At 34.6% G+C, this 27,366-nt stretch overlaps 5 protein-coding genes and 2 long non-coding RNA genes across 56 annotated transcripts in view; 2 read left to right on the top strand and 5 right to left on the bottom strand.

The window, feature by feature from the left end:
• Nucleotides 1-4,235, bottom strand: part of LOC124438358 (trichohyalin-like) — a 30,294-nt gene extending 26,059 nt beyond the window's left edge. For 14 of the 47 annotated variants that reach the window (XM_046988433.1, XM_046988434.1, XM_046988435.1 and 11 more), the window contains exons 1-3: nucleotides 2,113-2,790; nucleotides 1,966-2,013; nucleotides 490-578 (exon numbers count right to left, since the gene is read on the bottom strand). In XM_046988433.1, the coding sequence (XP_046844389.1) occupies nucleotides 490-578; nucleotides 1,966-2,013; nucleotides 2,113-2,236 (261 nt within the window). In that variant the 5' untranslated portion in view covers nucleotides 2,237-2,790. Of the gene's footprint in view, nucleotides 1-489; nucleotides 579-1,965; nucleotides 2,014-2,112; nucleotides 2,800-4,131 lie in introns of those variants that run through there. The other 33 variants (XR_006946062.1, XM_046988456.1, XM_046988443.1 and 30 more) reach the window with 15 other exon arrangements.
• Nucleotides 2,893-4,818, top strand: LOC124438372. Its single transcript, XR_006946063.1, has 3 exons — nucleotides 2,893-3,065; nucleotides 3,178-3,280; nucleotides 3,902-4,818. It is a non-coding gene; the product is annotated as an uncharacterized LOC124438372 (long non-coding RNA).
• Nucleotides 4,643-6,034, bottom strand: LOC124438373. The gene is made up of 2 exons (XR_006946064.1): nucleotides 5,609-6,034; nucleotides 4,643-5,215 (listed from the first exon to the last, which is right to left on the bottom strand). It is a non-coding gene; the product is annotated as an uncharacterized LOC124438373 (long non-coding RNA).
• Nucleotides 6,035-8,200: 2,166 nt separating this feature from the next.
• LOC124438366 (filamin-A-interacting protein 1-like) lies at nucleotides 8,201-11,815 on the bottom strand. Of its 2 annotated transcripts, none has more exons than XM_046988485.1 (4): nucleotides 9,974-11,815; nucleotides 9,698-9,887; nucleotides 9,281-9,627; nucleotides 8,201-9,134 (listed from the first exon to the last, which is right to left on the bottom strand). In XM_046988485.1, the coding sequence occupies exons 1-4, from the start codon at nucleotides 11,487-11,489 to the stop codon at nucleotides 8,788-8,790; spliced, it is 2,400 nt and encodes a 799-aa protein (XP_046844441.1). In that variant the 5' UTR covers nucleotides 11,490-11,815; the 3' UTR covers nucleotides 8,201-8,787. The 2 variants fall into 2 exon arrangements, with proteins under 2 accessions (XP_046844441.1, XP_046844443.1); XM_046988487.1 differs by having other exon boundaries at nucleotides 8,993-9,081.
• Nucleotides 11,816-11,838: 23 nt separating this feature from the next.
• LOC124438368 (trichohyalin-like) lies at nucleotides 11,839-14,382 on the top strand. 3 transcript variants are annotated; one of them, XM_046988490.1, is made up of 3 exons: nucleotides 11,839-12,146; nucleotides 12,341-12,513; nucleotides 12,763-14,382. In XM_046988490.1, the coding sequence occupies exon 3, from the start codon at nucleotides 12,788-12,790 to the stop codon at nucleotides 13,982-13,984; it is 1,197 nt and encodes a 398-aa protein (XP_046844446.1). In that variant the 5' UTR covers nucleotides 11,839-12,146; nucleotides 12,341-12,513; nucleotides 12,763-12,787; the 3' UTR covers nucleotides 13,985-14,382. The 3 variants fall into 3 exon arrangements, with proteins under 3 accessions (XP_046844446.1, XP_046844445.1, XP_046844447.1); XM_046988489.1 differs by having other exon boundaries at nucleotides 11,840-12,146; nucleotides 12,756-14,382; XM_046988491.1 differs by lacking the exons at nucleotides 11,839-12,146; nucleotides 12,341-12,513 and adding an exon at nucleotides 12,520-12,658 and having other exon boundaries at nucleotides 12,756-14,382.
• Nucleotides 14,383-16,258: 1,876 nt separating this feature from the next.
• Nucleotides 16,259-18,996, bottom strand: LOC124438367. The gene is made up of 3 exons (XM_046988488.1): nucleotides 18,280-18,996; nucleotides 16,932-17,471; nucleotides 16,259-16,835 (listed from the first exon to the last, which is right to left on the bottom strand). The coding sequence occupies exons 1-3, from the start codon at nucleotides 18,929-18,931 to the stop codon at nucleotides 16,528-16,530; spliced, it is 1,500 nt and encodes a 499-aa protein (XP_046844444.1). The 5' UTR covers nucleotides 18,932-18,996; the 3' UTR covers nucleotides 16,259-16,527.
• Nucleotides 18,997-19,706: 710 nt separating this feature from the next.
• LOC124438365 (DENN domain-containing protein 1B-like) lies at nucleotides 19,707-26,059 on the bottom strand. The gene is made up of 23 exons (XM_046988484.1): nucleotides 25,937-26,059; nucleotides 25,795-25,859; nucleotides 25,469-25,512; nucleotides 25,336-25,385; nucleotides 25,127-25,243; nucleotides 24,463-24,538; nucleotides 24,291-24,386; nucleotides 24,103-24,156; nucleotides 23,826-23,887; nucleotides 23,696-23,744; nucleotides 23,521-23,621; nucleotides 23,399-23,444; nucleotides 23,126-23,236; nucleotides 22,916-23,038; nucleotides 22,796-22,824; nucleotides 22,634-22,703; nucleotides 22,459-22,543; nucleotides 22,299-22,351; nucleotides 22,173-22,220; nucleotides 21,884-21,997; nucleotides 21,626-21,751; nucleotides 21,110-21,538; nucleotides 19,707-20,522 (listed from the first exon to the last, which is right to left on the bottom strand). Exons 1-23 carry the CDS (start codon nucleotides 25,951-25,953, stop codon nucleotides 19,860-19,862), a joined length of 2,628 nt encoding a protein of 875 aa, XP_046844440.1. The 5' UTR covers nucleotides 25,954-26,059; the 3' UTR covers nucleotides 19,707-19,859.
• Nucleotides 26,060-27,366: the final 1,307 nt, after the last annotated feature.

Raw genomic sequence — 27,366 nt, 5'->3', positions numbered from 1 at the left:
TTAAGAAAATTGATTTCCTTATACCTTGGGCTTAACCAAAAATTAAGGTTTTTGGTTTTTTTTACCAAATTGTGCTTGATTTCAAAACAAATAAAAGATGACCAGTTTCAGACCCCAAGTCTCCCTGACACAACAAATTTCATTTGTTCAAATGTTTTAATTTATTTTTTTTAAAGCTATTCAATTATTTGTATCAATTATTTGTATTGTTCGTATTATTTGTATCGAAGAACGTATTTACTAACTTTTTCCTCTCAGCTAAACATTTTAAAATCCTATATGGGACAACGTCATATATAAGGGACATTATTAGAACAACAAAAAATTCAAGGGAAACATTGGAAACGATGACTGCCCAAAACGCGAGCTTCGCAAAGTTTAAGATTCATTTATAAAAATGAAAAGTACCATCAACGAAGACATGGTAGTTCTTCATCCGATGTGTCTTGACACAAAATATAAAAAGATATTAATAAGGAAAAAACATACTAATCGCATCACACGTATCTCTTCTAGCTTCTCGTCTAGCCCTTTTAAGAGTTTTCCTTGTGACTCCGACCACCCTTTCACCGTTACTTCTAAATGATACACAATTCATAAACTCTTTCAGTTTTAAAGCTATGGCAATTTCATCTTATTAAAATTAGGTCAGTTATAATTTCAGTTGACGCCTTGTTGTGAATAACCTGACAAACATCTAAGAGAGTGACTCAAGGACGTAGGAAAATTGATAGTTGAGGGACTCATATTTATGTCAGTATCCGCGAAAAACAATGTATTTAAAGGAGCTTAATGTGGTTTTCAAACAATGCAATTACCCTCATTACGAGGCTGTTTACATGATCCTGGCTAACTGAGATTCAACGAGGCGTGGAAGGATTTCGAGGCATTAAAGAGTCAAAACAAAAGGCGAAAAAATTGCAACTGTTTGTTAAGTGCCACAAGTCATTCCTGTTGTAATTCTTAAATTAGGCCAAATAAGTCATTTTCATTTCAAATGCTTGGCGTATCTATAAAGTCCTGGCAACCCGCGGCCCATATAATTAGACTCTAAGATGTCCTGGCTTGAATGGCAAAAAATCACTTCCAGCTTGCTTCGTAAACTTACCTTCGAGACACATTTGGTCATTTTTTTGGCTAGTAATTCGTTTTATACTTAATACTCCTAACTTAAAGTAAAGAAAATACAGCAAGAACCATAAACTAATTTAAGATGTTTGAACGAGTGTTAAGTTATTGTGTACAATCATTTCATTTAAAAACCTAAGACTACACACATTCATTAAAGTTACTTCAAAGAAACTTGCGCAGTAGACAAAATTCAACGAGAGTAAAGACTAGTAAACGTAAAGTTATTAGTGCCCTAAAGAAAAAAAATTATGAGAAGTGTCTAGAAGAAATAGCTGCTGAGTTTTTTTACTCAGCTGATCGAAACAATCATGGAGAGTTATAAGATACTTAGAGCATACTGGGATAGTCGTTGATTAGAAAGGGGCCTGGACCCAACTGTTATTGTTGTTTGTCATTCGTAAACGAATGACCTCTGTATTTTGTCTCTCAATATATATCTTACAAGATCCTCATTTCGTGAAATAGACTAAGGCTTATCTAATACTTAAGGAATAGGGAATGTCTTAGTGCCAAACTCTAAGAACAGTTTTTGTAAAGTGTTGTAGCCACGGTAGAAGAACAATATTGTGAAGTCACGAATGGGAAAGATTAGTGATTTTTGGCAAAGGAAAGAAGTATAATTTGTTAGTAGCAGTATGGTTAAGAAATAAGGTTGTCAAAACGTCAGTCAACAACAACAAAAACAGACCTTCTCAGGACTATACTAACCTGGACAATCTACATCTACAAACATGTAAGGATGCATATTTATATAAAAATACTTTACATATCTTCGTTATACATCAAACTAAACAAACTAACGAGAAAACACAAGATCGTGACGAACTTTTTTACCTCTCGCACGTCTTTCCATCTCCAGCATGTACTTTTCTTCGAACTTTTCTACAAAATCAAAAAAAAGAGTAATTGCAATGGCGCATTACTATTCAATCTTAGATAATTTTTTTGATTTGTGGGAATCAATATCTAATCTCTCCTCACCCATAAAGTTATTTTTCATGTAAATTAAATGTTCTTTAGTCAATAACGCGATTTTCCTGTTTACACAATGAACGAGACGTAATGAGCCGCTGAACATTCCAGGATCATATTCGGCATTTAACATTTTCAGCGATGATTCAAGTTTGCCACTTTCAGCACAAAAGGACTCAATCACTAACTCTGACGAAACAACATTAAACCAAAATCCTATTATCGACTTCGAATGAAATCCTATCTAAACGATGATACTGTCGGAATTTCTCTGGGTCCTCACAATTCAACTCATGCAGTATTGTAGCCGATGCTCCTAGTGTTTCACGGCGTGAAATCCATGATTTGGTCCATGTCTTTCTGCAAGACGCTCTCGAACGTCTTCGTCTTCGGCGCATTAACATAAGCAGCAGCAAAATTTCTTCCTCGTCTGATGAACTCGAGTCCCTGGCATCCGCCATATTGCAATGGATGAATGTAAAAAAGTTGCTGAACGCATGCGCATTTTCTTCACGTATTGAGATAATAGCTCAGCACGCGCGCACACTTGGAGCCAATGTTCACTCGTGCACCATTTTATTCAACATGTTGAATATTCGGCGCCGATGGCGCGCGAGGCGAATATTGCTCAAAACTTGACCGCACACTTGAGGAAATGGCGTGCGCCAACAGTCACGAGTAACTCTCAGCTCAGCCGATGGCGCTAGTGTGCGCCAGTTATGATTGTCCTCATACTATAGCGGACAGTGAACATGTTCAATCTCGAATGTTGTGATGCATTATAATAGTGACCTTAAGATTTAACGACGCGCTCATCTACAACGCGAGCGGAAATGAATTTTAAACCAATGCGCATGTGCGTGCGTCGTTGAGTTTTGTCTTGCTTCTACAACGCGGCGTCTTTGCTTAATCCCACGTCGTCCTACATCGAGGGTGGAATTTTTCACAAAAAAAGTTTTAAAGTAAGTATTTCAGCTTTTAATTCACCTGTTACAATTGTCTGTGGAGTCTGGTATGTGATTGATGTGTTGATATTTATCTGTGAGTAAAATATGTTTACATTTTTGCTTTTAGCAAGGCAAGAAAATGGCAGAACAGTTTTCATCGTGATTTAAATTAATTGCTTAGCTAAATTAACATCCAGTGGCTTTGAAATTTGTCTTACTTTGTAATAACGGTTTGTGTTCCCTTTTATGTTTGCATAAAAATACTATACAACGGCTACTGATATGTCAATTTTGGCCACTATATATTTCTAATTTGTTCTTTGAACGCGAAATATCATACAAAAGTGCAAATTCTTCTTCGTTTATCAAAGCGGCGTCATACGCAACAGCTATAGCATTTTTTGTTTTTTTGAAGGAGGCCATTTTTTGAAAGTATAGGTAGTGAACTCACAAGTTCGCGTCGTTAAGGAAATCCAATCTTAATGACTTAACTTACAATGACACGCGGACGCATTCGCACCAGGCCATGCGCGCCAAACTCGCGTCGTTGTAACGTGCGTCGTGAAATCTTAAGGTCCCTAATACGTAACCGGGCAGACACGCATCATAAAATACATAAATATATTTGACTCAGTTCAAGTTTACAAATTACAACATCGGCTGATATTTAATGATTTGCTTTTCTTTGAAATAAAGACTGCAGTGGTTTTTGAAAGGCCTCAAATACTCTTCCGATAACTACAGAAAAATCACATCACCAAAGTCCAAATATCGTGCCTGAAGATTGCTTCGTTTTAATCTCATGTCAATATTGACGAGTAAAAGAGATGGTTTGTTCTTTTCATTTGTAGGGTATGTCGCCGGTTTTTTGCTAATTGTGAATACGTACAGAAAGCACACAAACAAGGACATCGTTCTAGAATTATGAATACATTCAAGATACGTTTGCAATAAGTTTGTTCAAGCGAAAACAGCATCAGGATAAATATTGTGACAGAGATAACTCACGCTGGTCTTTTACAACATATTTTCTTCGGCCTTGCTCATACCATAATGAATGTTCAAAAATTTTGTTACCTACCCTTAATTTGATACTTTACTTCGATTTCGTGCACGTCTGCTCTCGCCCATTTGAGTGTCAAAGTGTTTGTGTCGCATCGAACACACGCATCGAAGACTTAAGTGGACTTCTTTGTTTGCCATTGGTCATTGTCGCCGAAGAGAACCACGTGATCGAATTAGAACGCAGCATTAACAACTAAATAATCTACGAGTCAGCTGAAAGTTGTGGAAGCCAGAAATTAATAAGACTAAAATTCTATTGGTGTTCAGTGGATCATTAAATGTGAATGCTTGTTTTTAATACGTGCCTGACAGAGTGTATGGATACTGATGTGTTGAACTGGTCTTTTTAAAATGAAACTATTCATCACGTGTCAATAATATCAATTCGATCTTGATTCCAATTTCCATCGAAATTGAACTATGTGGGTTTGTATGTATTTTGCAAATTCGTCACAATGGTCAGTTAATTGTACTACTTGCTACGTTAAGTACAGTTATACATAAATGTAAACCATGTCACACAAAACTTCAATCTAAACACATATTTTATAAGGCTACCATCAAAAGAGGGTCCTTATTTTATAATCGCAAATAAAAATTTCTAAATATGTGTAGATATATATTTTTCTCATGAATATGAATAATTGTTTTCAAGCTAGATAGACTAGTACTTAATAATATACATCGAGATTTGTATGATAAACAGACCTGTTAAGTGACTTTGTCAGTCTAAATTTACTCAATCTCACTTTTTCTTCAGCAGTTTTTAGGTGGAATAGATGCATTTGCTCAATGTATTTTTAATTTGAAGGTGCTGCAGGTTGAAATTGTTGCCACACAAGATCTGGTTTTGAATTTTGATTAAGGATATCATTTGATTTATCCTAACACACAACTGTAGTTCCATGTAGTCCCCAGGTATCAATATATTTTGTACGCACATTGTCTTGAAGCTCATATTAGCCATCATGAAACATCTTGTCAAATACAGAATCATGGTGAGAACCAAGACAAAATGTCTATTTATGAGGTCATTTAAAAAATCCTTGGTGTACTTAACATCAATGAAACTATCATCATCGGAGCTGTCATTGCTAAAACTACAAAACATAAAAATCTTTGAATATGCAAAAGAGACGGATGACTTATGGTTCAAACAGACATAATTTACCTCATTTTAATATCATAAAGGTTGGCATATATCAACAACAAAGGAAGGGAAAGAATTCAAAAGAAGTTCTTTTGTGGTTTGAAGAATTCTTTTGATTGACAAAATAAAAAAACATTCACTTCAATGCAAAAAGATTTTCTTTTGGAAAAAAATCTGAAAAGTTTGTGTAAGAGAATTCATTTACTCATTCTATCCTATTTCCAGCCTCCCATAGTGAAATAAAATGTCTGGTGCCCATATTTTTTATTTTTAATGAACTCATGAAAAAAAATACACAATATATTTGCTCAAATGTGCGGATAACATTAACAGATCATTTTACCTTTTAAATTTATCTTCCACATCTTGAATTTTGTTATCTTTGTTATCTTTAAGAAATTTTCTTCTGAAAAAAGTAACTCTTTTTCAACAGCTTTTCAGATCTACAGAAAAATGTTTAATGACTATAGTCTAATTTCTGAATTAAATGAAACTTCTACATGTTATGAGAAATAATTTCATGGGAGAAAAACAAAATATTTAATGTAAAACTAAAAATAAATCCGTTTAACAATGCAGATAATAATTGAAATTGAGTTCACCACTCTGCTTTGTGCTATTGTGCTTGTAATTCCACTTCATGCATTTGTCCCACACTTTATATCTTTTCATGGTAAAATAACTATCACAATTACAGCATGCACTATTTTTGTCAAATGACCACAGTCACTTCTATGGAAACATAACTGCTAAAAAACAAAGAACCCTCCCCCCTGCAATAGATATGGCCCATGTGGGAAATTATTTTGTTAAGTTTTTTTGTAGAATTAAATCGACAAATGGTTGACTCGTAATAATGTTCAAAATCGCAGTCAAGTATTTGAATTTTCTCGCTTAGCTCAATGCATAAAATAGATTTTGAAATCTTGGTTTTTTTATGAAATATATTTCATTCACCGCCATTATTGACTTGAACTATCTACTTGAGTATTTCAAAGACTGCTTCAGTAAAAAGTTTCACACGTGTTTGACCTTATTATAGACGAATTAAATCAAGCAATCAATAATATTCACTTGATAAAGTTTTCGCCATAGTTATTGTAAAATAATGCATTGGCAATAATAGAAATGAAAAATCAACTTTCATACTAACTTCTGTGAAGAACGAGATGACAAGAATCACTGTGAACACATCACACGCTGAGATTTTTCCAGTTCATTGTTTCCTGCAATTCCTGCAATTTAAAATAAAATGCTCACTGTGAAGACAGTGATTGAAGTCACGTGGTACACCCGCTTGTTCTCTGGGGCACAAACCATTGAGTTATATTCACTGACCTGTATAGTAATTACTTTGACGGGAAACCTCATCAAAATTATAGATTATTAACATTGAATTATAAATATACTGGAATGATAACTCCATTATTTAAGAATGCCCTGTGATTGGATGAAACCTAAGTTCTGTCAGACATTGACAACTCCCCCCTGAAAATGCCGAGCAGCAGCGTGTTTTTTTCAAAGCGTGGGCGTTGTGTAGTCATGTATGATTAACGGATGTTTTATTTTATATCGATTTTAATACTCCAAGTTACGGGTTGTATATTATAACAAAACATAAAATGCGCTTAAGGACAAATCCTTTAAAAATTTAAAAATGATATGGCATAAAGATGGCTGTGTATTTCAGGGATGGATTAAAAAAGGTTTTTCTGAATTTTTTTTTTTATTCGTTAATTCAATTAAAGACAATTATTGATAATTAAAGAAAACCTTTCGAGAAAACCAATACAACTTTAACAAAATTTCAAACTATCTGAATGGATAATGAAGGACCCCAATAACAAATCATCCCAAAATTTTCCAAATTTAAATGTCCCCTTTACACAAGTGTTTTTTATTTAACTAGATAAGATCCTTAGTGCCTTGCTAGACCTCTTATCTTCCAAAATAACTTCTTCGTCTGAGTCGTACTCGTCGTACATTTTCTTTACCACCACATCTGACATCTGAAGGGTGTTCGTTTTAATATATACCAGTTTCCGAACTTTCTCGGGACCAAGACGATTTCTTAATTTGGAATGGATGAATCCATATATATAGGTGGAAATATTGCATTGTAATGGCTAATCTTTGCCGTCTGCCAACCACCACTGGAGTACTGACTTTGCTAGGGGCGGATTTAGGGTATGTCAAATCAGTCACCGACATATGTTTATAGTTCAAAAATTATTTCGTTCTGTAATCCTTTGGATTTCATCGTCAAAATTCTCTTTTATGTATGAAAACTTATACAAATACCACCTTAGAAAACAGATGAGTAGATAAAAACCTATCTAGAATTATATTAACTGGCTGACTGATAAGCGGGATGGCTCGACTCGTTCGACCGATAACGGAGTTCAAGAATGCTTATTTAAGCCATTCCATTGGTCAATAGCCAGATCAGTGGACGATCTGGAATAATCCGGCAAATTATTAAATATTGACATTCACCAAACTTTCTCTGATCAAGCTTTAGTTATTCATTACTTGGAAATGTTCATTACATGAATGTACATCTGTTCCTCTAGGCTGAGAAGGACATATTGAAACCGACAATTGACAACAGCACGACATTCACACCGATGACAGACATTGACATTTTGTTTATGTCAAATATCAAATTCGCCCAAATATTAGTCAAATTGAATTTTAAAAACCGTTCACAAAACTTCGTGAATACAGCCAAGAACATTACAGCCAAGTAAGTACAGCATCGACGAAGATAAAACGGATTTCAAATATAATAAGCAGACAGAAATCGGTATATCGCCTTTTAAAACTAATTACGTGAGGTCGAAAGGTCGCTTGGTGTGTTAATGTAATAAAATATACATGAAACAGACACAGTAAGTGTGAGAATTATAGCGACGATGTATAGAATCTTCTGATGTATATGTAAAGATTTTTATTTTCTTCTTTCCTTGTACTGACAAAATATTTTTGTTCAAAGTCGAACGTTTTGAAGCGATCTAATACAGACATCCTCTGAGTTACTATTATTTTCAAGACCATCTTGTTTCTCATTATTTTCTTCGCGATCGTTGATCTTAAAGTTCTTACTTTTTGCATTTTCTTGACCTATGACTCGAAATTTAAGAGCTCTATGGGCACGATCTAAATCTTTCTTTGCTATCACAAGCAATTTTTTATATTTCTGCAAGATCTCATGTTGCTCAACGGAATCAATAACTTCTTTGTCATCGCCAGGTGTTGCGCATGCTCTCTTTCGTGGGGATGTATTCTTTGCCTTCACCTTGCCACAAATTCCAATATCTTCAAGAAAAGCCAATGTTTTTTCGCGGAATAAAGAAATTATTTTCATATTTTTTTTCTTATTGTTCTTTGTTGCTCTACTTAACTTCTTCGTCTTTCGATGGTTGTTGTCAATGTACTCCTCACGAGGCAACTGACAAATGTCAAATCTCTCAGTGTGAAACATCTTTTCGGTAGCAGGTGGAAGCTCAATGATTTCTGGAATTACTTTATTCCTGGTCGTTTCTTGGATAACATCCGCAACGTCCAACGTTTTTTCTTGTGTAGTCGGTGCTTCAAGAGTTGTATCATTTTTATTTTTTGTATAAGAATCATCCACACTCGGATGTATTGAGCAAAAACCCCTTCAGCATCACTCGGCTCACTATCACTGATGCATGGGTCAAGAAATCTGTCATCTTTCGTTCCATAATCTTCAAGGACATTTTCCAATATTTGAACCAACCCATCAGTCAATGCGCTTCTCGTTTGTATCTTCTCGGTATTGGCATTCATTTCCTCTGAGAAATTTTCAAACTCAGCATTGGAAAGATCGTTTTGTGATGTAAGTACTATGGGAAATAAGAAATTATTAAACGATGTCTAAACCATATCTATACATATACTTATATACGAAATACGTACATGTCTACATGGTTAACCTTTCTACATAAAATGTTTACAAAAATACGCAAAACGGAAACCTGTGCGCAATTACCTGGATTGTCTTCAATGCTGGACCAACTCGATTTGCGTTTTTCATCATTGAAAAACTCGTTAGGTTCTTTCATGACAGTTTCCAAGGCAACCACGGCCTGTTCAATGATGTGATTGGCTGCTTTATGATCTCGACATCGTTTTCTTTGTAACTCCAATAGCTCAAACCTCAACGGCAACTGTTGTTGAATTTTAAAACTCTCTTGCTTCAACACATCATTGTCATATTCTTCAACTTGATCCTCTTCGTGGGTTCTCTGTAGGTTTTCCAAAGTTTCGTTTTCTTTGCTCAAAATTTCTTGATAAAGTTCTCCCACTTCAGCATGATGTTTCCAAGCATCGATAAGCCTGTAAAGATAAACTAAGATGTTTGTGTATAGTTAATGATTTCAAAACTTTATGCACTCAACCGCAGTACCTGTTCTTTTCATGTTTTATTTTGCAATTATGTTTTTCTCGTTTTAAACGTGAATTTACTTCATCTTTCATTTCCATGTAATAAAGACGAGACAAATTAAATATTTCTTTTTTCCATATGTCTTCCATCAATATCTCGCGAGCTTTCAAACAGCGCAATTCTTTGTCTCTATCATCAGAATCTTCTGGGCCTGGTTAATAAGAAACAAACAGGAATAGAATGCGTTAAAATTTTACTTGTGAATGTAAAATCATTACATAATATATAATTTATAACCTTGTAAAGCAACTTGCTTTTCCTGCCACATTTGGCGTTCCTGGTCAAAACGATTTTGTAAGTCTTGCAGAGATGTTTCCAGCTCTTCATTCTGACTTGTGTCACTTGAATTCTTGATGTTGTCCAAATATCCTCTTTCTTTTTCATCATCACTACGTTTGACATTGTTCTTCACGCTGTCATCTTCTGAATGCTTCTGCAGTACCTTGTCAAATGATTTTTCCATGTAGTCGGATATATTGAAATGTTCACAAGTAACATCGCCATTATCTTGAGTGGCATCAGTGTCATCCAGTCTTCCTGTAACCGATGTCTCGAAATGTTGCTTCAATACTTCATTAACAACTTCATGCACACAAAAATCCTTTGCAAATTCTTTCTGCATTTCCTCCATAGCACCTTGAATTACAACAGCATGCCTTATTTCATTTCGTAATTTTTCAACAGTGTACGAAATCAAAAGTTTCTTTTCTTTTTCTTTCAAAACCAAGCGCAGTTTATCCTTCATTCTTAAATCAAACACGCCACAGTCAAAAATTTCCATTTCTAAAATTTGTTCTAACGTCTGCAACTCGAAAAACAAATTAATGTCATCAATCTCCAAAGAGGATGTGCTTAAGCTTTCACGTAAAGAAATACTTGCGTATTCCTCCAATAACTCGAAAGACGCACTTTGAAGACGAATTTTTCTTAAATCGTTGACTATCTGCTCTTTCAAACACGAATCCTCACAGCATTTATACGAGAAGATGTTCTGTGTTAGTTCATCGAGTCTATCGTTGAAGACATTACATTTCAGCTCGTGTTCTTCGATAATCCTGCGAACCTTTAACTCCAAATTTGATACTTTCTGTTTTAAATCTTCGTTTTCAACGTCTAATTCTTCAAGTCGAAAACTCAATACAGAATAAGCTTGTTCAAGATTTGCATCAGTTTCCTCGGCATTACCCAAACTGCGAGATAATGACACCTTTGTTTCAGTCAGTGTTTCTGGTAATATTTTGGAACGAGAATCAAGTTCAAGACACTCCTTTGATCCATCCTCAATAAGTCTGTGAACATTGTTCAGATCTTCCATGAAATCTTCAGCTTTATTTTTGAGCCGAATTATTTCGTCTTTGCTTCTGTTTAATGCTTGAGATAGTTGTTTGTTCTCTTCCTCTATTACAGGCAAAGACTTCGTCTTTCTTTCTACGTTAACTAAATTATCAGTTGTGTCAACACTGTCGAGAAACTGAGCTTTTCTTTGAGGTAATTCTTTCTCGAAGTCCAGTATCTCCAGCAATTTCTCGTCCGTTGTCCCTTCTTCAGTCTTTATATTTGTTTTGTCAACACAAACGCTCCCTTCCTTCAAACATTCTTCTTGGTTTTTCAGGGTTTTTTCTTTCCTTTCAAACTCCTCGCGTAATCTCTTCTCAAGATCTTTTCTTTCAAACTCAAAACTCTTTAAAATGTTCAAAACGTCCATTCTGTGCTTTTCCTCAACTTCTTTTAAGCTTTTGCAGTGACGTTCCATTTTTCACAGGGAAAACTATCTGAAACTGTATCCGTAATGCACGAACAAAGTGATTTGAGTAATTATCAAAAGTTTAAAACACATTCTGTCACAAATTCATGAATGTATTGTTATATATTTCCCATCGTTGACTTGAATGCAATCAACAGCAACAATAATTGAGCATATTCAAATTATGATTGGTACCTGTAAAATGCCTCAAATAAAATTGTAAAATAAAAGTACATTATTTTATTAACAAATATCTTATTGACAATTAATTATACAACAGCAGTGCAATACATCATTACAATGGAATGCTATAAAACGGCCGTCAAAGACTTTCAACATTTCCGCATGAGGTATTCAGACAAAGGCATAAAATTTGAAACACAGTTGCTTGAATCCATCAAGAAAGGCACCTGTCGATTGTCGCGTTGTACAAGCACATCTCTCTTTATTTCGTCGACATTATGTGTTTGAATCCTTACAAAGGAGAAAACACCAAACCGCAGCATGGGAATAAAATGAAACAATATAACTGAGTAAAAGTCAAGACTTTTATCAATTGGCAATAGTTCTGTGATATATATTTATAGATTGTCACTTGGCATCAGTACAGAAAGGTCATTCTAAAAAGCTTAATAAAATTCTTGAAAATCTTTAAGCCAAAAGCAAGTAAGTATGTTTAGATTCTTTATTATTAACTTTCAGACAATTATAATATTTTATTATACTTTGCCTCATTTACATTTCATTTCATAATAACACTATTAATTAAATATTGACATTCACCAAACTTTCTCTGATCAAGCTTTAGTGATTCATTACTTGGAAATGTTCATTACATGAATGTACATCTGTTCCTCTAGGCTGAGAAGGACATATTGAAATCGACAATTGACAACAGCACGACATTCACACAGATGACAGACATTGACATTTTGTTTATGTCAAAAATCAAATTCGCCAAAATATTAGTCAAATTGAATTTTAAAAACCGTTCACAAAACTTCGTGAATACAGCCAAGAACATTACAGCCAAGTAAGTACAGCATCGACAAAGATAAAACGGATTTCAAATATAATAAGCAGACAGAAATCGGTATATCGCCTTTTAAAACTAATTACGTGAGGTCGAAAGGTCGCTTGGTGTGTCAATGTAATAAAATATACATGAAACAGACACAGTAAGTGTGAGAATTATAGCGACGATGTATAGAATCTTCTGATGTATATGTAAAGATTTTTATTTTCTTCTTTCCTTGTACTGACAAAATATTGTAGTTCAAAGTCGAACGTTTTGAAGCGATTGAAGAATGGAAGGCACCAAAAGAGAAGATGAACCGGTGATTCACGATATTGAGGAAGCATTTCTTCTTGAAAAGGCTGAATTAATGCAGGGTTTTATGGAAGAAAGCAAACGTCTTGAAGTTGCGCATCGCGAAGAAATGAATGAATTGGTTCGCTGTCTAGAGCGAGAAAAAGAAAAAATGAAGGAAGCTTTTGAGTATGAGAAACAAGAACTGCAAAAATACTTTGACAACGAGAAAGACAAAATACGTCGCGAGTTTCAAGGCGAGAAACACGTGTTAAAGCAAGCGTTTGAAGACGAGCGTCTATCAATGGTAAGACAACATGATGATGACATATCAAATATGAAACGATTATTCGAGCAAGAAAAGGAAGAAATCAGAGAAGGATTTGAACAACAAATGAAACGACGCGAGGAAGAATTTCTACTTGAAAAGCGAAATCTGGAAGAAAGGCTCAACATGGAAATTGAACGTGTTGCGGAGATTGAAGGTGAATTAAAACAAATATTATTGAATGCATTTAGTCAATTGGGACAGCTATATGAACACGAAGGTGAGCAAATAGCTAGTGAATACACTACAGAAAAGCCTGAGGCGGATCGCGAGGATACGAGTACGAAGTCTGAGCGAAGGAAGAGCAAGATCAGTCGAAAAGGTTCCTCCACTTACGATGAACGTAATGAAATGGGAAATATTCTCACAAAATGCCGTTCAGCTATTGAACGCGAATTTAGTCTGGAGATGTATGAAATGGAACAACGATTTCGTCAACAGAAAAACGATTTAATGGAGATATTCAAGTTGGAAAAACGTGATCTGGAGAGGAAAACGAAACGTGAAAAACGCGAAATGGAACGCGAATTTGAAACACGGTATGCGAAACAAATGCAACAAGAACGATTAAAGTTTGATGCTGCCATACAAGGATATGAAAACGATATTGCTTTGGTTAAATATCAAAAAGAACGTCTGGAAATAGAATTCAATATGGAAATGGAGAAATTAAAGTTGAAGCACGATCGACAAATGGTGGAAGTGGAGAAGAAAGTTTTAAGAGAAAAGAGAGAGTTGAAGCAAATACTTGAAACAGAGTATAAAGTTCATTTAGCGGAGGAAAAAGGAAGGCTGGAATGGTTTGTAAGAAAATTACAAGGAAAACAAGAATTCGGACAAAGTTTTAGTGGTTTCAGGGAGACCTGATATAATTCATAGCTACCCCCGGTCTACACAAATATAGTTTTTTTGACAATTTATCTCGACCGTTGAGCCTCATATTTATTCAAAGATGAAAAATTAAACGTTGAAACAGAGGATTGTTTTATTTCTAAACAATATTTTCCTTACAGATTCACAGAATAAGTGTAGCACATGTTTGCAGCTTGTGTAAACACGTCGATCACATGATCAAAGGTTTATTTCAAACAATTTACCTACAGGAAAGCCGCCCTATTTATAATCCAGTTGATCATATCCTCTTATAAACTAACATAAATACACAAATACTACTACAAAGTTCAAATGTTACAGCAGATTTATCTTCTAAATTATGAAATCCTAAAGTGAAATTTGAAATACTCTATTAAAATACATTTCACAAACGGGAAGTTCATTATTTCGTCAAACACTTTTAAATAATTGATATTACAAAAAAAAAGTTTAACCGAAACGCAGATTTTATTAATTAGTCCATTTCAATAATAAATTATTTCGTTTATAGTCATTACCCAACATTTACGTATCTGTTTCTTTCTAAATTGCCCTCATATTTTTCCATTGCCGGATTCAAAGATCGATACAATATCTTCTTTTTGTTTTCTCAATAACGCCACATTTTCTTCAAGCTCATCAATAACTGAACACAAAAATTTCCTTTCGACGTCAAATTTCTCATTATATTCTCTGGCAATATCGCCTTCAATTTTTTTCTTCAACTCATCCACACTCTTTTGAACATCGCTCGTCTTGAATTTCTTCATTACACAATGAATAGCCTTTAAATCCTCATCGACAAAAGCTTTTGGATCCAGTTGCATTAATATTGAATTGAAAGTATCGCGCGATGCAATAGTCAAATTTGAGTCATCTGAAACAATTTTGTCATATTGTGGGGAATCTTTCTGCATAAACCAACTGCTTTCCTCGAGTGCTGACTCTTCTTCTTCATAACTTGTAAGTTCATTGATTGGATCCCATTCGAGGCAGTCATTTTCTTTAATGATTTTCACCGGTGAATTTTTAACATCGACTACAATCTCGGACGTCCCAGACGTTTTGTTATTCACATATTGATTCATTTCAAGATCTTCAGAAGTCTTTGTTTTCAACTTCACATGTTCTTCTTCAAGTCGCTTTAAGTCATGTTCAAAATGTAATTTCGCATCAAGCATTTCAAGGTAGAATCGTTTTTCGATTAACGAGCATTCTTTTTCAAATTTATACTTCAGTATTCTTTTTCGTCTTCCAAATAATCCTGTGGCTCAAAATTTTCCTTTTGTGAAGGAAAAGTGTCTTGCAGCCATGATTTTGATCTTCGCCACAAATTCATGTTTGCTCACACGATTTTGTGCGAACGAAAGCCTGACTTTGGATATTGATATTATGAGAGATGTTATAACATCAAAACAAATCAAACCATATGTTTCCTTGTTGTTTCAAAAACATTTCAACGATTTTGTCTGTAGCGCAGTAAAGTTGGCTGACTAAAATACGACTTATGATTGTTTTAACGACAAGTTTCAACGGGATGCTCGGAATGGAATTGAAATTTTAGAGCGTTTGAGATAATTTATGACTTTCGACAATCATACATCATTTAAATGTGATGAGAATTTAAAACAAATACAAGCCGCCTCGTTGACGTTCATTAATTTTTAAATTCATCGATACATTGGCAACATAAAATTGTGGCCAATGACATTAGTGAATGAATTTTTAAGTCAAATGCTTCAAGATATATCAGATAGAGCTATATTTTGCTAAGTAAACACAAGGCGTGGAGTAATCCAACCCAACCAATCGGTATAACCTTGTGATTTAGGATTAAAAATTTGCAAGAACTTAAGGTTCAGATTTGATTATGTTGAGGTTTAGAGCTTGAGTGAGGTTGACGACACTAACATTAGACTGACCGCTTCACGAAGGGTGTTTGCAATGCAATATTTAATAAAAAACAATAAAACGTTTAATGACTTGCCTACCATAAATTATCCTCTTTAATGAAGGGTATTATTCATTCTTCTTTGGTGTGATAAAGTGTAAAATTTTAATTATATAGTTTCACAAAATCTTACCATTTCCAGTCTCAATCAAGAAAAACAAGAAGCCAAGCGAAGGACCTTTGCTTTTCCGTTTCTTTATATTCTTAGCATGTTGTTGGCGAAGATAAATAAATAAACTATTAAATAATCGTCTGCAGCTATTGAACTGTCTACGGCAGACGAAAATGAATACGACGTTAATTCGACACAATTAGCATTTGCGTTGCTTATGCTTATTTATTTACTCTAAAAATCTGTTATACTTAGTTCTTCAACTTTGTTTACTGACCTAAATGTCATGAAACTCTCCTCTGATACGTTTGTATACTTCAAATTAGCCGCCATTGTTGAATTCAATGTTCTGACGTCACGTTGCCTCTGGTCACGTGATCTCAATTGATGTCAATTTCGTTCTTGGCTCAAAATTACTATTTTACAAATAAAATCTATATTAATAATTAAACAGAGTCTTAAATGAACTGGCTTTTAAAATCCTTTATAAATGTGAGGCCAAAATAGATTCACAATTTCTTGCGTGACATGCTGGCAAAAAAGATAGTCAACAAAATCAGACACAGTCAATTCTGGTTTCTTTATTGACAGTTTTTGGAACAAAGCTTTTGTCTCGCTCCCAGAAATATGTCGAGATGCTCCAAAGGCAAGGTCATTGACTTCCACATCTGTGATTTCATAATGAGCGGCAATTTTCCTCCACAACTGACCTTTGGCAGGATCATCAAATATATTTGCAGCCTGGCTTTTCAAGTCTGATGGTAAATCCTTCACAAGATGGGCTGTAAAATGAAGACACATTTCAGTACTTATAAGGAAAATCAAAGAGTTTTCTAGAAACCACGCTTTTAAACTGACATTTGGCTAATGGTGTTCACCTGCAAGTATATTTGAGGAGCTCAAAGTTCTACGACCTTTGAGACCAGAAAATGTCTTCATTTTCTTGCAGTCCACTTCATTAAGCTTGTTTGGCAAACTGACTGAAGATGAAATCTTTGGCCTGGGTTTGCCAAGCAACTTCCTTGCATAATAACCTCTACCAAGGTTACTTGCAGTATGAGAAACACCAAGGAATTTCACAGGTTCCTTCGACTCAAAAAGATTTTTCTTTGCTCCAAATCCTTTTGGTTTCCACTTTTGTACTCCATTTTCTTTGGCTTCGCTTGAAACATAAACCTTGTATCCATTGCGGTTACCATAGCGAAACGAATGTCGCAAATCACGATCCTTCCCTGTCCCTGAATGACAAGGAATTCTCTCACTCTGTGATCTGTTAACTTTTTTTGATCTCTGTGGCTTTTCTGGAGGCTGAAGGTCACGCTTCACATTAACATTCTCCGATTTCTCATTCACGGTATTTTTCTCCTCTGTAACTACCGTAGGAATGTTGGCTTCCGTTTTACGTGGCTCGGGTTCGACTGCGAGAATAGTAATAAACAAAAAAAGCTTCAAGTAAATGTACAAATAATGCGAGATTTGTCATTATTTTCAAAAGTGAACAAAAGATGTATCGAAAGTTCGAGAGGAAACGCTTGAACGCGTGCTGCGAAAGCATCGTGTCAGTCGTTACTCAATAAAAATAATCATAATAATATAGCAGGAACACATTTTTTATGTCACCCAAAAGAAGAAATGTTTGAAATTTCGAAAATTAACTAAATTGAAACATTCAATTCTGAATCACCACTGAGATGATGTCGCGTATGATATCATCAAAATAACTTTCTTTCGTCGACAGGAAATTGCAGTAGCAATATTTAACGCTTATTTAGCAATGAGAGAATTGACTCGAGTGCTTTTCACTTTTTTTTTAAACACCGCAAAGCTGCGAAGCCACACAACCGTTGTTTTCTATGATATTCATCACTAATCTTTGCTGGTAGTTAGAATGATAAAGAATAGCAATACAATCGCTCGTTTACAACGGCAGAATTTGCAATAAAATATGCACATCAAGATCATCGACTATATATGCCAACGTTGACCGTCTTCACAAAAACCGAAAGCAATTGACAATTTAACGAAAAGCTTAAGACAAAATGCTATCGATGAAAATACGTTGTATGTAATAAACACCTTCCTATTGCGCCAAATTTCGCTTAATGTCTTATCTTATCTATAATTTAAATATGGAAACAACTGGACACTAAAGTCATTCATTATTCACATGATTTTCCCTCCCAAATAATCACCCGACAAGTTGATCTCGATTTTTTTTATCCTTACCATGATGTGAATCGCTTACAAAACATATTTCTATTTTCTTTCCATCTGAAACACGACTTACAATCCCAACAATATCATGAGCGTTGTTCAATACAGGAGCTCCTCTAGGAAACTCGTCAGAAGTCAGAGTGTCTGTCGTCTCGTAGCGCCCAGAATTATTTACTATCTCATGCATCTTGAAGGAATGATTACCAGATTTCTCGTTCGATACCACAGCAACAAAACAGTACAACTTTCCTTGTAAAACTTGGTCGCGTTCGAGTAGACAAACGTCTAGAACATGGTGACCTAGTTTACCAGAACGTCCACGACCTATAGCTATGAAATGGAAATCTTTATGTTCTTTCTTGAAGAAAGTATTCGAGGCCTTTTCCAGTTCAAGTTTTGGTTTGCCATTCTCAAATTCTCCGATATATTTCCCTCGATTTTCATGAGATTCCAAAGCGTCCTTGCTAACTAAGGAAGAAGAAATTAAAAGATGATATTTCTTTCTCCAGTTGATCCCAAACACATTTCCAGTGCGCACTGCACAACCGGTACCAATCGTCTTTAAAGAACCATCTGAGGAATTTTCCTTTACAGCTATCAAAGCTCGATAGACATCCTCCAAAGTTTCTTTATCGTGAGTCTTTTCTTTACCCATAACAGTCATTATTTGGCACAAGGCAGACGCTAAACCAACGCGCTCGACAGCCCAAGCGGTGAAGAGAGTGTTTGTTTTTTGTAGCAACAACAATAAACATTCGGACAGCCGGAAGTGAATGAAAACAACGAGACGATCCTATTGGTTGGTTGAATGCAGCGCGTTCTTGATCATTCTCGAATTCTTCAAATTTGCGCATTCAAGGATAATTTTTCAAATAAATTATAGCGAATGTTTGAAGATCTAGTCGCTATAGTATGGTGGTACGTAAACTATTGACAGTTCAATTCTGAAAGTACTTCAGATTGTGAGGATTAGGTAGCTCTTGCTATCCAATGTCAAGTAAAGCATTTCACACCAATTCCATTAACAAAAATTTATATTTGCTCCTCACGGGACAAAAAAAGCCGTTCCTAATCGGATCATAATTCCCTAAAAATTGTGAACAGACATGTTTGGCGTTAGCTAACTTTTTGTTCGTATTCAGAGTGAAAGTCGACTAGGAGAGTAAAACTCGCCCAAACAGGTGAAGAACGGCTCGGAACCTGGCTTAAACATTAAAATAGAACGAAAAAATACTATTCACCAACTTTTCAACGACAAATTGGAAGATCTTAAACCTGCAGACTTTAAATTCTTTAACATTAACCTGTAAAGAGGCAAACTTCAATCAAACTTGGATAAATCAATTTTCTCTCTGCAGTAAGTGAACTATGAACGGCAGGTTGCAAAGTATTTTTTCAAACAACTCACCATGAAAATCAAGTAGCAATTGAAAACGAGGTTTTGGTGCGAAACATTTCATCAAGTAAATATTTACGTTTTTTAACTTACAGTCTGCGTTCCAAAATCCTCCAAAACTTTTTTCTAAGTTTTGTGCTTCGCTGTGCTTTTACGTTATCTATAAAATCTTTTTATATATTTTATTCTAAAAATTCTATTTTGCATTTTGCGCTCTTTCATGTCTCTGAGAAATTTCTAGGAACGGATCTTCGTCCAGCTCTGGATTATTGCCCACAAATTCTATCTGTCCTAGAAGATCCACATTTGAAATAAGATTCGTTTGATTGTCGGCTCTGTTCGAAGGCGTTTGGTTCCTGTTGCTTGTATTATATTGTCCATAATTCTCATTTCCAGATGAATACTCCAATAACGATGGAGCTGACAGCGCATGCGTCATGTTCTCATCGTTATTTCCAAGCTTTTGCTCACAAGCAATCTCTTGAAGAGTCTTTTTCTTCACTTCTCTACGTGAAGAACGAGAGGACTTTACTGAATTATGTAATCTTCGTTGTAAACGCGGTGAATGTCCTGACGTCGTATTAATAGACGGACTGGATCTACCAAGTCTAAATTTACTTTCATCGTTTTGTATTGGCGATTTTAGTAAAAAATGTCTTGTGTCGTTTGACAAACCTTGAAGTGTTTCGGATACCAAGCCGTTGCTTTGATTTAAATGTTCATTACTACACGTTGTTTTATCTATTTTTACGGTTGGTAATGCAGAGTTTCGATTTCCCGATTGGCGATCAACATGATAGTCAAAATCCTTAAAATCGGCAAAAGGATCCTTCGTGGATGTATCGGTGGTTAAATCCTCCTGGAAGATAGTTCATTGATACAGTTTTGATGTTTGAACAATGTTAATGTATTGATAAGCGTGCAAAAACGTGAAGTGAATATAATATGTTCAACGCTACAAAAGATCTATAAAGATTTAATGTCAAGTCCAAGCATTTCGAAATACCTAAAACATTTCTAATGACGTTTGGATGAGTTTATATCAAACAACAATCCTCAATTTATTTCAAGAGCAGTAACTTGAGGCCAGTGAACTCAATATTTAAATAACTATATATATACAAAGTGTATAACAATGTGCCCTCCCAGCTATCACCATAGTAAAATGGTGACTCATGCACTATATATATATGGAGTTCACTGCATGAAGCTTGCCATTAACATGGGGGGGAGGGGGCACATTAAATACAGGGGAATTGTTAAGTACATCATAATAATATGAAGTACTACAAAAAGATTTCTTCAGCAATAGGAGAAAGCAAGGAAACGCTACACCAGGTACATTTTATAAAAAAATTTCTTACGCAATAACAAGAGAGAGCAACACTTAACCGAATAACAACAATCCAGAGATTTTTATGTACAACAGTGTGAAATACTGTTTACCTGACTATTGTAAAAATCAATAAGATCTTTGACAACTGGATCACAAGGGTTTCGCTCCATACTCGTTCTTAAATATTGTCCATCTTTCTTTGCATTATACGGAGGTGGTGGTGAAGGAGGACGAGGTGAAGGTTGTGTAGGTCGAGGTGGTGGTGATGGAGGACGAGGTGAAGGTTGTGTAGGTCGAGGTGGTGGTGATGGAGGACGAGGTGAAGGTTGTGTAGGCCGAGGTGGTGGTGATGGAGGACGAGGTGAAGGTTGGGTAGGTCGAGGTGGTGGTGATGGAGGACGAAGTGAAGGTTGTGCAGACCAAGGTGGAGGAGGGCGTGGAGGAGGACATTTTTTTAACAATGTTTCACGAGACTCGTCATCTTGGGCTGTTTGAGAAGAATGTTTTTTTGATGATGAAGGAAAATCGATGCGATTTGTCTAAAACAATAAAAATTTGTATTTTTAAACCGTTGGAGAAAAGGAGAATCAAATTTTCAAGATTTGAAAAGTTACAATACGACTTACAAGAACACTACCAATAGACTGACGAGCAAAATTGACTTTTGAATCATCTACAACGGAATTTGCTCGACGCACTGGTAATGAGTTTGCTCTGGACGCTGGATTGGTTGATGAATCAATGTCTGTTTGCTGATAAAGTATAGTAAATCAGTATATGGCTAGGTGAAGATAACACGTGTGTGGATCATTATGGATAACATGGGGTTGGGATTACTACCATTAGTACATACACACATTCAGTTAAGATAATATAATTCCTACCTCTGATTTTATTTGATTTTTCTTTCTTACTTTGAGTCCTTTCATGGCGTCAATCCAGTTATTTTTACCACTCATTTTAACATTCAACATGAATTTTTTTGCTTTGTTTGTTGCCTGTAATGTTGAAACAAACAATTTTTACATAGCTATCTTTCTTAAACCCTTACATTGTTAACGATACGAAGTTTCGTATATCCATCAGACGCAATAAATATCCAACAAAATTCTTGTATATTCATCAATTCTCGTGAACTTAAACATCCTCCATCTGTCTAGTAAATGTGCAAACCTGTTCTGTTTTTTCACTGAGGTTATTGAGCAAGTGAGTACCATCACGCTGTTAAATATGAAAGAATACATTGCTGACTCACTGAAAGACCATCAGGAAAAAAACATTTGGAGCAAATTAGAGTACCTTTCGATTTTTCATCCAATTCTTGTACTGTGTAGTAATCAATTTAGTATCAGCTATAAACAATAATTTCTCTTATTTCGTGTTGACAGCAAATCTACAACTCTTATCAAGTGAACTAATCAGAGATGGAAGGAGAAGGTATGAATTTCAAACAAATTACTTTCTGGTTGAAGACCAACTTGTTCTTCAAAAATGTCATCAATACTTTCCCCTGCCTTTAACTGTTGAAGTCGATGATAAATGAACTGAAAAACATATTAAATAGTGGCAATGAATCAACCAAAGATATTTATGCAGACACAATAATCGCAAGATAAAAAGGAATCACAAAATACCTGCTCAAAATGCTGGAATTTCAAAAGATCTTTCAAAAAAGATTTCATGTTTGGGCGGGAATTTATAAACCTTGAAAAAATTTCACAAGCTTTGTATTTTTTCACACAACATGCAATCATAACGAAATTTCTTTATGCACATATAGTATTGAATAAACTTACATGTCTTCATCAAAAACAATCTCTTCATTCTGAATAATGTTAAAAACAAAAAATCAGTTGTTTAAATCTTGAAATGATGAAGCAAGTGCAATAAAATGTATAGTTTTTCAGCCTACGTACAATAAGTTTTAAACCCTGTCTGTAACTACCAATCATAGCAACAATGGCACTGAGAAACGCTTGAGCAACATGTTCACCAACTGCAATAGTTGTCTTTTTTAAAGCACTGTTTAATTTGGATGTCTGAAAGATGGCGGAGGTAAAAAAACAGTGTCCATAACATATAATACACAGTTTTAAGCATCTAAGAAGAGGCAAACTGGAACTGACCACATGAGATGGCAGTTCGTCAATTTTATTGTCTTCATTTCCAGTGATTTCTATTTCTTCTGCATCAACATCAAGTATGACGACACGATCTAATGGCATGTCTCGTACTCTCTGGAAAATGGTTCAATAATGGAAGAATTGTGAAACATGTGACTACATAGTATATAAACCTAAAGTTGGATTCTTGTGCTAACTTACTTACAAATTCCACAAGTAAACAACAAAAAATTAGCACAATATTGTAAATTTTGTAAGAACAAGCAATTAATTTACCTCCATAAGAGATGAATGAACACCAACAAGAAAAGGCATTGGGGCACTATCACATGAAATAAAAAGATGTCATTTATAAATGGTTCTTCCCCCTTAACATAGTTCAATGTCCACATACAGACCTGCAATAATCCAACAAACAGGTCGGTAAAACAGGTATAAAAACATGTTGCCAATGCATAGGATAGAGCAACTGGTTTGCACTGTACGTACATGCCGTTAACTATAATTGAAAATAACATTTGGTATAAGCCAAGATAAAATAATTCAAATGACTTAAATTGATGCTGCATTTACCAAACCAAGCTTCCTAGATGTTACAATGATTCTTCGTTCAAAGATCATGCTAAATGAAAACAACACACGAGAATTGCAAACAGCAATCACAATATTGGGTAAATTATGTTGTCACAGAAAATGTTACTACCTGGAGAACAATGCAATCATGTTGTTGGAATTAACAGTAGAGAAGTAGTCTGTTAGATTTCTCTGGGAAAATAAAGATTTAATATCGTCTAATATACAATCTACATCCACAAACATGTAAAATTTCATCAATATAAGCAGTTCCAGGCCGTATTTAGCACAAATGGTTATTTTCATTTAAACAAGAGTATCCTACATTAATAAATAAACTTGAGAAACTATAACAAGGACATATTCACTTGCTGTGTTTTTTTATACACATTGCCTTCAAACCTTACATTTTCTGGAATCATGGGTAATCTTGAATGATCAGGATATGAGTAATGTCGTACCTACAGAGTTAGTATGGTATAATCTCTTCAAAATATATTTCCATCATCATATCAACTTAATTAATAAAGTATTTTATACAATAATGTTATTATAAACTAAATTTCTAGTTGAAAACTGCATAAAGTTGACATACCCATCCGGTGCCTGGATCATTCACAGTAAATTTAGTCCCAGGCTCTGGAACCCGACTCTCCAGCACAAGATCTAAAAACTGTCTGCCTGTGATATTCTGTGATTAAATAACATTAATTTTAGAAATGCTTGAGAATGATGAAGTTAATTTATGGTGGTTTTAATTTGAAAACCTTATGTGACTGACTGTTGACGAGTTCCGCGAATGTATTTAAGATACCATAAAACATTTCAAATGCAGGTAAGTCACTACAAACAATAAAGATTGCCAAGTATGTAATGAATGTTAAAGGTCTATCTGAGTCACTCAATTCAATGATTTAGAACAGGGGTCTCCAAACTTTACAGCCAGAATAATAACTCTCCACGTTATCCTTCAGCTTTTTAAATTTCGCAATGTGCTTGAAATGGAAGTTGGAAGTATAATATAAAACAAATTCCGAAGAAACAAGACATCTTGAGATTGCAAAATATGAATCAAAACAAGACGAGAAGTAAACTGTAAATTTTCGACTTTATTTCAAAGTCATCCTCAGACAGAATCTGTCTGAAATCTGTCAGAATCTGAATCTGTCAGAATCTATATTATACTTCTTTAAATTGTCGGCTGGTCATGGTTTTTGGAAGTAGGAAGTTGGGACAAAAATTGACATAAGCCACTCTTGCTTGCTAGTTGGCTTGTGACATAACGTGAACTTTCTGCACAAAGTTTATTTTGTTTAATAATATTTTTTTTCTCAAGTGCCTCTGCAGGCCCAACAGGTCGCTTTTGGCCCGCGGGCCATAGTTTGTAGACCCCTGCATTAGAAGATGAAGATTTTTACAAATAAAATATACCTGATAATACAAAGACAAGTTTTAGCTTTGGGTGGATAACGACAAAATCCAAACCGAAATAGGGAATCAATGTCAGTTAAAACAAAAGCAAAATGTTGAACAGCATCAACCATTTCCCTAAAATTGAAATGCATGATTGATCCGAAGGGAAATTTATAATATATAATATATATAATTAATAATATAATTTATGGTAGTTTATAACTTACGAATCATGTATGCATGGAAAGCAGAATTTTGTAATATCCTTCAGAAGATCCTGGCAAAGGTAAGAAAAACGAATGTACTAAAAATTACATTAATGAACGTTTTCAGAAGTCCATGATTTTCTTTAATACTTACTACATCTTCATAGCTATCTGGGTAGACACGAATCAATTTTCCTTCTATAAAAATTTCAAACAATCAGTATTGCAACAATAGCTCACACGATTTTGTATCAATTTCCGCGATAATAGTTCAGATAATAGAAACATGGGAATTCTTCGTTTATGTTTCTGCATTTGGCGTCAGAATGGAAAAAACCTTCGTCACGTATTTAAAATAATTACATGATAATTTCTTATTTGTTAATGGTTATATATTACAATCATAAGAGAAAGAATATAATACAGTCCCATCCATGCACAAATGTACAAATGTTCAAATACATACAACAGAAGACGTACCTTCGTCTGCTGTAACAGGCGCTACGACCTCTATTAGACATTCAAATATTTTGTCAGGAACGGGTCTAAATAAGCGATAATCACCAGAATAATATACAGTTATAATACCTTCACCTTTTCTTTTACATAAGCGTATTCTTACCGCAGACGCGAACCCATTTATCAAACAATTGTCTAAGATCTCAGCGTATGAAAACAAGCATTTTGCACTACAGGTAGCCAAGCAGCCATGTTGTTTCGTTGTTGATGAATTCCCACGTAAGTGCTCTAACCACTACCGTGAAATTGGCACCACATTGGGCACCACATTCAACACAACATTCATCACAACATTCAACACCACATTCAACTAAAATTTATCATTCAAAATGATAAATCGAAAAATCGTCTTTAAAATACGTTTCCCATCAAATATAACAGTAAAAAACAATTCTTAACTGTTTATTATTACTTTACTGTCCTTAACCATCACAAAAAATATATAAAAGTCAAGAAATTGAAGAAAACACTAAGATTTATATTACAGTGTACTTTCCATTTCTCTAAATTAGCCTAAAATTTAAAAACTGCACGGTAGAATTTTTTTAAACTTGGCCAGAATATAGATATTTATATTGTCTAAAATATATCCAAAATCTGGAGGTGGCACAAAAAAATAAGTTGTAGAAAATCATCGACAAAGTCGGATGACACGAATGCGCGTAATATAATCTTGCATATTTAAGTTAAGAATTCCTGTTCTTTAACAAACAAAGGCCTATAAATAAAAAACTACACGGTAGAATTTTTTTTAATTTGGCCATTTTGTAGATATTCTTACTGTCTAAAATATATCCAAAATCTGGAGGTGGCACAAAAAATCAAGTTGTAGAAAATCATCGACAAAGTCGGATGACACGAATGCGCGTAATATAATCTTATATAATTATGTTGAGAATTTTAAGTCATTGAAAACAAAGGCCTGTAAATAAAAAACTACACGGTAGAATTTTTTTAAACTTGGGCAGAATATAGATAATTACATTGTCTATTACATATCCAAAATCTGGAGGTGGCACAAAAAAATAAGTTGTAGAAAGTCATCGACAAAGTCGGATGACACGAATGCGCGTAATATAATCTTGCATATTTAAGTTAAGAATTCCGGTTCTTTAACAAACAAAGCCTTATAAATAAAAAACTACACGGTAGAATTTTTTTAAACTTGGGCAGAATATAGATAATTACATTGTCTATAACATATCCAAAATCTGGAGGTGGCACAAAAAATAAAAGAAATAATATTTCTTGAGAATATACTCTGGTATTAACTGTGAAGTTGGCACCACATTCGACAAACAGCTCTATAGTTAAAAAACTACAGGGTAGAATTTTTTTTAAACTTGGCCAGAATATAGATAATTATATTGTCTATAACATATCCAAAATCTGGAGGTGGCACAAAAAAATAAGTTGTAGAAAATCATCGACAAAGTCGGATGACACGAATGCGCGTAATATAATCTTGCATATTTAAGTTAAGAATTCTGGTTCTTTAAAAAACAAAGCCTTATTAATAAAAAACTACACGGT

This window comes from Xenia sp. Carnegie-2017, unplaced genomic scaffold, assembly GCF_021976095.1.
Source record: "Xenia sp. Carnegie-2017 unplaced genomic scaffold, XeniaSp_v1 HiC_scaffold_19, whole genome shotgun sequence".
NCBI lineage: Eukaryota > Metazoa > Cnidaria > Anthozoa > Malacalcyonacea > Xeniidae > Xenia > Xenia sp. Carnegie-2017.
The sequence above is the reverse complement of the archived record's forward strand: the minus strand, read 5'-3'. Positions and strand labels throughout refer to the sequence as shown.

Coding starts and splice junctions, on each gene's coding strand:
- LOC124438366 (XM_046988485.1), bottom strand. CDS start 11,489: ATGGAACGTCACTGCAAAAGCTTAAAAGAAGTTGAGGAAAAGCACAGA. Junction 9,888..9,973: donor AAAGCAAGTTGCTTTACAAG/GTTATAAATTAT, acceptor CTTATTAACCAG/GCCCAGAAGATTCTGATGAT. Junction 9,628..9,697: donor ATAAAACATGAAAAGAACAG/GTACTGCGGTTG, acceptor TTATCTTTACAG/GCTTATCGATGCTTGGAAAC.
- LOC124438365 (XM_046988484.1), bottom strand. Junction 25,386..25,468: donor CAGATAGCTATGAAGATGTA/GTAAGTATTAAA, acceptor TACCTTTGCCAG/GATCTTCTGAAGGATATTAC. Junction 22,544..22,633: donor AATTCCAGCATTTTGAGCAG/GTATTTTGTGAT, acceptor TATGTTTTTCAG/TTCATTTATCATCGACTTCA.
- LOC124438367 (XM_046988488.1), bottom strand. CDS start 18,931: ATGACTGTTATGGGTAAAGAAAAGACTCACGATAAAGAAACTTTGGAG. Junction 17,472..18,279: donor TGTAAGCGATTCACATCATG/GTAAGGATAAAA, acceptor CTATTCTCGCAG/TCGAACCCGAGCCACGTAAA. Junction 16,836..16,931: donor CTCCTCAAATATACTTGCAG/GTGAACACCATT, acceptor TTCATTTTACAG/CCCATCTTGTGAAGGATTTA.
- LOC124438368 (XM_046988490.1), top strand. CDS start 12,788: ATGGAAGGCACCAAAAGAGAAGATGAACCGGTGATTCACGATATTGAG.